Source organism: Patiria miniata, unplaced genomic scaffold (assembly GCF_015706575.1).
Source record: "Patiria miniata isolate m_02_andy unplaced genomic scaffold, ASM1570657v1 HiC_scaffold_10, whole genome shotgun sequence".
NCBI lineage: Eukaryota > Metazoa > Echinodermata > Asteroidea > Valvatida > Asterinidae > Patiria > Patiria miniata.
The window spans coordinates 12,239,736-12,251,213 of NW_024037048.1; the positions used below are offsets into that span (position 1 = coordinate 12,239,736).

The 11,478-nt window shown below is 41.2% G+C and overlaps 1 protein-coding gene across 2 annotated transcripts in view; it reads left to right on the forward strand.

Annotated features, from left to right (window-relative positions):
- LOC119738357 (m7GpppN-mRNA hydrolase-like) overlaps nucleotides 1-7,985 on the forward strand; it is a 28,703-nt gene extending 20,718 nt beyond the window's left edge. For both annotated transcript variants that reach the window (XM_038213226.1, XM_038213235.1), the window contains exons 6-10: nucleotides 2,048-2,200; nucleotides 2,876-2,988; nucleotides 3,198-3,630; nucleotides 4,979-5,021; nucleotides 5,271-7,985. In XM_038213226.1, the coding sequence (XP_038069154.1) occupies nucleotides 2,048-2,200; nucleotides 2,876-2,988; nucleotides 3,198-3,630; nucleotides 4,979-5,021; nucleotides 5,271-5,413 (885 nt within the window). In that variant the 3' untranslated portion in view covers nucleotides 5,414-7,985. The remainder of the gene's footprint in view (nucleotides 1-2,047; nucleotides 2,201-2,875; nucleotides 2,989-3,197; nucleotides 3,631-4,978; nucleotides 5,022-5,270) is intronic.
- The last annotated feature ends 3,493 nt before the right edge of the window (nucleotides 7,986-11,478 follow it).

Here is an 11,478-nt window from a genome sequence, read left to right on the forward strand (position 1 = left end):
CATATAGTTTAGTATGTATGGGGTCCCCCCCCCCCCCCCCCCCCGAACTAACTTTCACCAATTTTTTTTTGGTGCCTTTTAGGGTCCTAAAATAGCGGGGGTGATAATTGGGATAAAAATCAAAATTTTGGAATATGATTGCCCCCACTTCAGAGGTGATGCATTGTGTCATTTGAGGGATATTTTTTATAGGAAGTGGGTATCTAGCATGAAAAAAAAAACCACCCCACCCAAAAAACTAAATTTGCACTACACGCACAGTAGACAGTGAGTATTATTGCAAAATGAACGCCTTTTTTCCCCATTTTAATCGCTTTGACATAGTTTATATTGAACAAACCACTGAAGTCAATAAGGCTTTCATAGATGAGCACATAACTGACAATTTAATATATTAAGAACATTGTTAATGCACTAATATCACTAAATATCACAGACAGTCGGGGCATACATGTAGATACACATGTAAATCATTGTATAAAACTGATATAGGCCTAGGGGTCTTTCCACACAAACGGTAACAAAGGTGTGACATTTAGAGGGAACCATAGACAGAAGTCGATACATGAAGTACTCTGTCACGTTTTTTTTTCCTCTTTCTACATCCCATGTCCTAGTAAGAACATTGTCCACCAACAAGTTTGATAACTTTCTCAGGATTCCAGAAATTACAGAGGACTATCTTCAAGATTTAACATTCATAACATGGACAGACATTTTATTTTTAAGTGTTGGGAAGCAGTAAATGAAATGCATGAATTATCCCAGATTTTTTCCTAAAGTAAAGCTATCCATTGAGGGATTGCCACTGGCCAATCTTACATTAAACCTCTACCGGTAGGTATTTTTGAACTACAGGGATGTACATCTGCAAGACTTCATACATATTCATAACAGGAACAGAAGTTTATCACAAATTTGTGTCCTTGTTATGAACATGTATCCAGTCGCATCTCAATTTCATCAATAAAATAGGTTGCTTTAGTGTTGAATGATACCAATTCTACTTTAAATAATGGAACAAGAGCTGGATTAATTATAAGAATGAAAGTAGTATGATTCAAGAATGTCCATCCATGTCCGTCTTTTCATCTTAAAGATGGCATAGTAATTCCATACATATCCATTGAATCAGCTTTATTTATCAGTGCAATCACGAATAATACAGGAATGTTTATAAAAAAAAAATCAAAAAATAGCAAAAGACCTGCTTTGAAATCCACCTCCCATGTCTCACCAAGGGGGTCAATTGCTTCTCAAAAGTGGGGGGACATACCTTGATAAGAATGCGATCGCAAAGCGCAAAGCGCGAAGCCCTAACGGTGTGGGGTCCGGGAAACTTTTTGAACTCTAGACGATATGTGTTGCGATCTAGGCAATTTTGACAATTTAAACAAATTTTTGTGAGCCAAAGATCATCTTTTAAACATTATTTGTTCGAGTTTGAAGTCATTGAATGAGCCTTTCTGAGCTTACTTTCTGAGCTTACTTTCTGAGCCTTTCTGAGGCAACGATTTTCATACGGGGACGGAAAAAGTACCATGTATACGTTAGGGGCGACATATGATATCCCCCACCCACTTTAAAAAGTTTTAAAAATTTAACAGTGTGAGGATCCGGTCTTCACTGCGTGATAATGACCGGGTGTGGGGGTGACCGCTGTTAATGGACCTCGACTTCATCTCAGTCCATTAACAGCGGTTACCCCCACACCCGGTCATTATCACGCAGTGAAGACTGGCTCCTCACACTGTTATTCCCTTATTCAAAAATAGGGTAGGTAGGTAGGTAGGACATTTTCTTTTTTCGGCCAAATTTTTTTGTGTACGATCATATGGAGGCGTCTGCGTGAAGTCAAGGGTAAAAGGTAGAAATTGATGATTTTGGGTGTTTTTTTTCTCATTTTTCCCATGAAAAATTAGGGTAGGGGCTGTCAGAAAAGGGAAGGTAGGGAAACCGGAAGCAGAGCTATTTTTTTTTGGGGGGGGGCTAAGTTGTATTTCAAACCATGTCAAGGTTGTTACCATCAAGGATTTTCATTTTTCAGGTGCAAGAGGAGACAGGATTTGACATTACAGGATTGATTAACGAGGAGGAATTTATTGAAGCTACATTTAATGATCAATTAGCGAGGCTGTATGTGGTGCCCAACGTCCCCATGGACACCGACTTCAAACCAAAGACTAGGGGAGAAATTAAGGTAATATCAATTTTTGTACCGAAATGTTTTAAAATGAACCTAGTCAGTTTACTTTTAGTGATTTCTTTGACAATAATTTGGCTACAGGTGTCTGAATGACTGCTTGGTGCAGCTAAATCCTTCAGTTAGGTTTTGTTGAACATCACTGTATCTTTGTAACTCAACTTTTGGTTGGAATATCCTCTTTGATTCTGGATACGCAAGTACACTAGTAGTGATTTTGTTGTTTATAGCTTCATCTAAAATCACAAGTAACAGAATACTCATAGTTGCAACTGGTGGCATGATATTCTCGCATTCCATTTAAAGCTATAATTTCATCTCAATAGAGTTAAAGATCAGTCACTTTAATGTGGCACACATGTACTAATTTTGAAGAAAAAAAAACAATCTACAATATCAAACACTAAATAAGGGGACTTTCAGCCATAAAATAAAAGTTTAAAAACTGCTCCGCCCCCATTGCTAAAAGCCAGAATGGCAAGGCGGTTGCGGACGCTTTGAGTGCAAATGGGTTGAGAAACAAAACCATTGTATGTTTTTACCCAAGGTTTTCATCATCATAGGCCAAAAAAAAAAGAGAAAAATGTGAATGCCAAAAAGTCATTCATTTAAAATTTAGAAATGATAGCCATTACATATATTTTTTGCTTTGACATTTTTTTTGGATTTAAGGATGTCAAATGGTTTCACATTGATGATCTTCCAACCAACAAGAAAGATAATGCACCCAAGATCAACCTGGGACTTAACCCTAACAACTTCTTCATGGCAATTCCCTTCATGAAGTGAGTAACATTGCTGATTTTGTTGATAAATGTGTTAAATTTTTGGTACTTGCATGTCACAAGCGTGACAAATCCTATGAAAAAAAGATGAGGTCCAAATGTTCATTTTAGGGGCAGGAAGAATATTTCTAACAAAATGACAAGTATTTGTGGTAACATTTTGTGTTTTGTCCCCGCATTCCTCCGTTTCCCCACCATTATGTGAGAAGAACACTGAAGAAGAGAATCATCAAAAGGAAAGGACAGAAAGACCCACCACGCATTGAATCCCCACTGGCTGCTCTGACTAAACTAACACAGCCACAACTGCTGCAGCAGCAAACTATCACAGAAACATTGCAAAATCCCAGCAGCGGCAAACAGAAGACAGCAGGTTCCAGTGTCAATGGAATAACAGAGAACAGACTTATGAATGACCACAGACACAAAATGAAACAGCAACGGGCATTCTCAAGTCAAAACCAGAGCCAGACCGAGCTCTTCCTCAGATTCAAAGATCCACATCAGGAATTCCAAAATGGGATGACTGGGAGACACAAACTGCAGTATAACAGGGCTTCTCCTACAATGGGACAGGGACAGCTGAAGGGAAAGGGCCAACAGAGTGGGACTACCACCCAACAACACAAGTACCAAATTCTGGTAAGCAAGTTTGCTAAGAGGAATTTCTGATGACAATGTCAATAACATATGAGGCATGTACCAGTGACATCCCAACTCGGAGTTGAAAATTGCAAATCAGCTTTGCCTTGAGTGCTATGCCCTAGGTCTCGTGTGTTAAAAACATCATCTCACGACCCACATCACAGCAGCCAACCTTGTTAAGTGTACACCATGACAAAGTGGGAGGGGAAAATGCTTTTCGCTTGAACTTGGTACCCATCTATTTTATCCAGAAATTGTATAAATTTCAAGAAACGTTCAAAATTATCAGTCAACTGAAAATTGTGTGAGCTGAGCATATCATCAGCTTGTTAGATTTTAAAATAGAATTATTGATTAACCGGCCCCATGGGTGAATGAAAAAAATTATTGGGGATACTGGACTGTACTGGACTGTTTTTTGTGTCTTTTGTCTGATCACAATCACATCCACTACACAGCTTATAGCATGGCTGCAGCCAGCCAATCATGCCAGCAGTGTTTCCCCTGCCCATTATAAATCGACCGCCACTCAAATGTACCATGTTTGTCTGTTTGTTTTCAACCATTCTTAGGACTTGTTTGGTGCCATCTGGGTTTTTCAAGCGCAGATTCGTTGGGAACCAGATTGTATTTTTTGTTTTTGACTGAATTGTCTGTGGGTAAAGACAAGTGTGAGAACAAATGGGAATGAAACACAAAGGTCTTGCTGTGTGCATGCCTGGCTGACATATGCAGGATATTTACCTAAACATATGCTAGTAGTCTGTGGGCTTATGGTACAAAACCATCCCCTATAATAATAGTATGGGGATGCATAAGACGTTTCGGATGCATTCTCTGAAAATTTCAGGGATTTATTAACCAAACACTAAAGAACCCGATTCCGCTTATTTTTTCCCACCCACAGACTTTTTTGGGACAGTGTTTTTAGTCAAAATAAAGACGACGTAAAACGGATCTCTAGATATCCCACTTATGTGAAAATGATATTATAACGTCAAGTTACATCACACAAAAAGGGTTATTGCTTGATAATTTAGGTTCAAATCTTACATTTTTGTTCCCCCATGGATTTCTCCTCGGGCCGTCAGAAACGTGAAACAGCAGATGCTGATTTTCATGACTTTTTGTTGGCTGGTCTGTATCAAAAGTAGTTGGAGGTTATAGGAAAGTCCTATATTGAGACCTTTTACAGTGAATAAAAATACATGTTAGAATTGCATGTTGCAACTCAACTGACATCTCCCACGAAAAGGGGACAAAGTTGCGAAAGGTGTTTTCACACAAATGGCATGTGAAGTCATTTCTTAGTGTCGATCACATTTCACATTTTGTTTTTCTCCAGACCAGAAACCACTTGAAAGAAGGCATAAATGATATTGCTACTGGTGAGTCCATATCAATCCTTTGTTCACATTGATGTATTTTTACTTGACATGAACTAGCAGAAAATGTTTTTTTCATCTTCACTCAAAATTTGTCCACTGGATAGAGATCCACTGTCGGCAGCTGATGCACATTTGGGAGGGGATATATACAGTTTATGCTACTCACAACTTCCTCATTGCTCTGAAGCAACTTTGTAGGAAAGGTTTATTTACAGCAGATGTAAATTCTTGTTTGGTTTTCACTAACAGATGCAGTTATAACAAATAAAGACAACCAGCTGAACCAGCAAGGGAGACTTACAGCATCAGCCTTTGTAAACTTTCGCCTGGACACTGTAGCCCTTATGAAAGCATTTGACATTGGACTGTATGGAAGAGGTGTTACACGGTAAATCCTTTTCTGCAAGATTTATATTTGGTGAGATCCTGCCAACAGTGCATCACACAACACTTCTGGAAAGCTTAGCCAGGGAAAGATGGAATAAGGGCTTGGGAAAAAGAAAGTTTCCATTTTTATAAGGTTGTTTCTCAAAGTGCCTTTTGTAGGTGTGGGAGGTTGAAGTGAAGGTGGGTGAAGTGCTGTGGGCAAACTGTAGACCTCAAAGAAGGATGTCAAGATTTGTTTGCAAGAATACACAAACAGACTTTTACTTCAGAATCAATTAACTCCTGGCATTCTCCATCTGGTTTGAAGTGCATGTATTTCAGAACTTAAGTTTAAATTATCGCCATTATTATCATCTATTCTTTTTTTGCAAGCTTGTCTTTCTGTAATCTTTTAGTGGCAATATAGGAAATGTGCGTCTTACTTTTTAAGTTACGTGAAATGTACAGAACACGTGTCAGTTTTTAGTGTTTTTTTACTGCTGTAAATTGTTAATATCAGATTTACAAGAAAATACAAAAATGAATCATCACATTCAGAGCAATGTATAACCGGTAAGATCTTGCTATTTGTTTTTAATGTCTGTGTAAAGGAGGAAACAGTCAAAAACATTGGGAATCTAAATATTATTTCAATATTCATTTTGGAGAATACAATAACTACCATGTAAGGGCCCTATTTTGTTATACAAATTTATAAAAATTAAGCATTCTGACTGAGCTAGATGCAAGTTTATACTTATTCACATCTGCAAGTACATGTATGATGAAAATGAATCGACAGCACCACTAACAACTTGTTCAGCAAATGCAGCATCTTTCATAATGCGAAAGACATTTTGCAATTCCACAAAATGCAGCAGTTATCTCAATTTGCAGATTACTGAGTGTGTGAGAAAATCATGCTTTATTATAATCATCCATTGAATTCATCCAGAAAGAAGCATACCACAGACATATACATGTAAATGGATAGACCGCCAGTCTTGCGAGTAAAACTGATTTGGAAAAGTACAGGCAAACCGTTTGTTGACAGCACGTAACTATGCAACGCGCATTCAATATGCGGCTTCGCGATTAATACAATTGTACATTTGCATACAGTACATACTTTTGGGGGGTTAAAAATAAGGTTGTTTTACTCGAAATCTGCATGAAAAAGATGGGTACCATATTGTTTTTTAATCTACCTAAATCATACTTGGTACACAAGGGATATCTTTTTACAATCAACATTTTTTTGACTGGAATTCTTCATCTGTGTGTAAACTTCCCATACCAAGAGGTAAATTTGCCCCATAGAGCTATATTTAATTACCCTAGAGCGCTAACTCCTCACTCTTGTGAGCGGAAATACTTTGAAGCCGTCCTGCACGCAGACATTTTTAATTAATGCGTGAGTTTGTAGAACATTGTGAAATTAGATGGAGTGAATTTTGAAAGTGTACTCTAAATGCAAGGCGCAAGTAGAAACATACAAAACACTTTAAGCGCGTCATGACGGTTAAAAAAGCTTCCGGCATAAATCATCTGCAGCAGATACGCACTGTTTGCGTTGATGGTGCAAAGCAAAATGAAACGCTCATTTGCTGATTGTACGTTTCGGTTTTTGGGTGTATCAGCTTTGATAATGCACCTGTATAAAATACAAATGCAGATATGCAAATAGCCGTACAAAATGTTTAGTTTTCCATAGGTTTGTGCACAAACATGGATGCGCCCAGCAGGCATCACTTTGTACATCGAGCCAGCACTCTAGTAATTTAATATGGCTCTATGATTTGCCCATAGTTTTGATTTTAGTCGGGGGCCGCGCAGATCATGAAATGCGCATGTACTTTCGAATAGGACCTGGCAGTTTATGCGTTTATTGTATACATGTATGAAGCATACGAAATAAACTGAAACTGGTACACAAGCCATATGCAGCGGCAGGTGGGGGGGGGAGGGTTCCCACATTCGGTGAACTTGTTCCTTTGCCATAACTGAAACTTATGTACTATGCCCCTCCACTTTCATACACGTCCGGCTGCCAATGAGGCAAGCTTAACCAAATGGTTAGACAAATGTACTGTAGTGATATGTATACATGTACAATGTATGAAATGATTCGGAATTGGAAATTCTGGACAAACATATGAAATTTCCAGGGTTTGCAAATCCTCATATTATTATATAGACTGTTGTGTATTTATAATGTGTTTTTTTTTCATAGAATAAATGACCATTATACTAATAACTCAATTTTTTTCAATCATTACAATTTTAAGAAAGTACAGTTAGTGGATTAGGTGTTGTCTTCCTTTAATAGTATGGCAGTTCATCACAAGATGAAAGTGTACTGTACTCCAGAATATCAGATCCTGCTTGAGGTACCTGTAGGTTTCTCATCATGAATTCATCACTCGGCTTGCTGAAAACTAAAAAGTACTTATTCTTTGTGTAAAATGATTGCAAATATTGCTTCAAACTGTGTAACTTTTTTTCTTTTATTTTTATAACCACATGTTTTTACTCATGCTTGTACAAGTTTTTGAGAGAGATACATATACATGTACATATACATGTACCGGTATGCTTTATAATGTGTACAGGGTGAGTAAAAAAAAATAACCCAAACAGTAGCCTCTGCCGACTCCGTGACTCCTGACCCCAGCCCGACTTCACCGTACCGTCCAGCACGCCATCAGCCCCGCTAGCTAATGCCTACCGTCTCTTCCCGTAGATGATAAGCGTGCGCTCTGCGAAAGGTTGTCTCAGATCTGATCTGAGCTGAACTGAACTGAACTAATCAGAAATGATCTCGCAACTGCCCCCGGCCTTATATAGGGCCATGCAGCTGCTAGCTGGCCCTCTTTAGGCTACGCCCGCTATAGTAATTTGGGCCACAAAGCCTCCTTAGCATGAACGTCCTCGTTCATAACAGCTGCTGAAGACCTGAGATTCAAAGCAAATTACTCAACGATTCATTATCTAACTTTTGATCCAAACAACGACAAGGTCCATAACTTCAACACGTTGGCGCCTCTTTATACATGCCCCTCATAAAAGACATACAGTTTACTTTAAAAACTTTAAGAAAACTTTATAGAAAACTTCACCAAACTTTTTGGAAAACTTAAAGAAAACTGTACAATGTATATGAACTTTATGGAATAGTGGCTTGGAGAAACAAGCCTAACTTTGGAAACCGTATGAAACACGGATGCGCTGTTACTTCTCGCGTAAATCTTGGTCAAACTGAACATCGTATACCCTGTCCAACAGCTGCTCACGAACTTTCAAACCTTCCTGGTACTCGAGGGTGGTCGATACCTCCTTCACCTGGGTAACCTTCCCCTCGGTACCTCTTCCAGAGGTGTCACGTGGATTGGGTGCAGATTCTCTCTGATGTGCGCAGCTGCTGCGCACAGCTGCTGCGTTGTTGGGTGCTAGCTGCCTCAGCCGGTTCCTGTGGTGGCATCACTCCCGCCTCCTCTTCACCGCTCTCTGTGTCATCCTGCTGGGCCATCAAGAGCATCCCCTGAGGCTTACCACCAAGCAGCTTACACACTGGGGCTAGCATATCCTCTTCTAACAAGGACAAAGAGGCCGGTGACAAAGACAGTCCTCCACTCGCCTCTGGTCGTACGATCAAGAGATCAAGGGGGCCACCTTGAGCGACTGTACACCACTTGGCAGACTTACGTTTGGCTGGCGGTTCCTCCTGTGCGTTCGTTTTGCTTTGAGTCGGTCGCTTCTCTCCTCATGGTTGTTCATTGATGTCGTCTTTCTGATGGAGTATACGTAGTGCCTCTGCCTATCGCATCAGAGAAGTGTCCTCTTGCAAGGCGGTCCCTTGCGGTTTCGGTAATTCTGGTAGGAAAAGGGCGCTAATGCACGTACCGCCTGGCCGAGCTCCTGTACGGTTTTCTTCAGCTTCTGCCTCCTATTCCTTAGCTCAAGGAGGAAATTTTTTGCTCGATCTCCCGGTCAAAACGCCCATCCAAAAGCTTGAGAAGTTAGCTGTATGAATGTCTCTGACTCTTCTTCTCTCCTTCGCTATGGTGAAGAAGTATCTTCAGTGCCGGACCCTGGAGGCTCGCCGACAGAAACACCGCCGCCTCTTCGTCGTCCCATCCATTGGCTATTATACCTGATTCGAAATGTTTCCTGTAGTCTATCCACAGCTGTTTACCTCCAAAGCGGTCTGGGACAATCCTTGGGCGGCTCAAGCTCTTTGTCAGCCTCTCTTGTAACTGCTTATCCCCTATTATTCGTTGGTCTCGTTTGAGCGGCCATGGTGTCTCCTTAGAGGCTCCTGCGCCTCCTATAGGCCTATTTCACAACCTGGCTGCTCACTTTTCTCTAGTTCACTTATGACTACCACTGGCTTCATTAACTCCACAATTGCCTCCACATGTGGCGTTGTGTCTCCTCTAATGCCAGTAGATTGTGCCTTTCGCATCCAAGACAGATTTTTTTCTTCATGATACCCCTTGGAGGCATCGAGTTGCCTCCAGAAACCTCGTGTACTACGCCCTGCACCTGGAAAATGGAGGCAAGTCCAGTGTGTACACCGGAATCCAGCGAAGTCCCTTTACTACGGTTCTTCCTAGAAACCCTTAATCGAGATATCCTACTCATCAATATTTCTATTGTAGCCGCCTGGCGTGAACTCTCCTCCATTCAATGCTGGAGCTCATCCTCCCTTCCCTGGAGGTCCACTGGGAGACTGTCGGCCTACTCTTGAAGTTCCTTAGCAGTCTGGTCTGTGCTTATTAGTTTGTGTCTACGTCTTAATTAAATTTAGTTGTATCTCATTGAGGCGACATACATGGTTGTATTTATTAATGAAAAATGGTCCTCGCCTCCCCAAGCCTCCCAGGGTTGAAAACGTGGGCAAATGGTTGCTAGGCAACCATTTGCCTAGCAGATATTCCCGCCACAACTATCTGTGACCTGATCATTAGTCCCGTTACCCGGACAACCTATCTTTGGATCAGTACCCCAGCAGCCGGGAATGCAGGCCCATTTGGATAGAAATATACCGCCCTATACGCTTAGTGGCACTCACCCACGCCTCTCAACCTCCAGATGGACAAGGACAGACGACTATCAATACAAATAGTCAATGACCTCAATTACTGATTGATTTATTTACACAGAATCATGTTGTATGATCGAGCTTTCGTCAAATTATAATGTTAGCCTCTAATAAGTAACTATTGGTCTCTGAGCCTCTAGTTATGGTTAGCCTCACATAAGGCGCTGCTGTAAGGCCGCTAGTGCCGGCAGCACGGCGATGCCTGTCTGGGGAATAGCCTCTGAACCCCTTGAAACCATCATACGCCTCTAGTGTTCCTGTGCGTATTCCGCCTCCACTTTACTATCCTTCATCGTTTCTAGTCTCCTTCCTCGAGGCGGCGGGTATGTGAGCGCGCACTCCCGGTTCCATCCAGTTACAATTGGCAGATAGCTGTACGTCGCTCCGCCACCAGTAGCCTCTGCGGACACTCCTGACCCCAGCCCGAATTCACCGTACCGTCCAGCACGCCATCAGCCCCGCTAGCTAATATTATCTACTGTCTCTTCCCGTAGATGATAAGCGTGCGCTCTGTCTCAATTTTTCAAGATCTTGAAAAAAAATTTCAAGCAGTGGCCACACTGGTGAGGAGCCTGAGGTCAGTAATTTTTTACATAGTACATGTAGAAGATGAAGGGCGCCACCGTTTGCTGTCCGGCGGAGAGAGATTTATATAACTAAGAACGAATTAGGAACTAGGAACATGGAATTAATATTAAGATTAGAACACCTCCTTACAACAGTGACAAGGCAAAGATCTTGGATCGATGGGCTGAGCACTTCATGCGGTCCTAATCACCCATCAACGATGAAGCGCGCCATAACACGCATGCCTCAAGTTGATAGAGCTTGACACCCCCACCAACTGTGCAGGAAGTCAAGAAAGCAAACAGCCAGTTGTCCTCCGGTAAAGCCCCAGGGTCGGATGCAATCCCTACCGAAGTGTAAAAAGTAGGCGGAACAAAGCTGCAACAGAAACTGACGCCAACTTCAAGCAATCTGGAATGA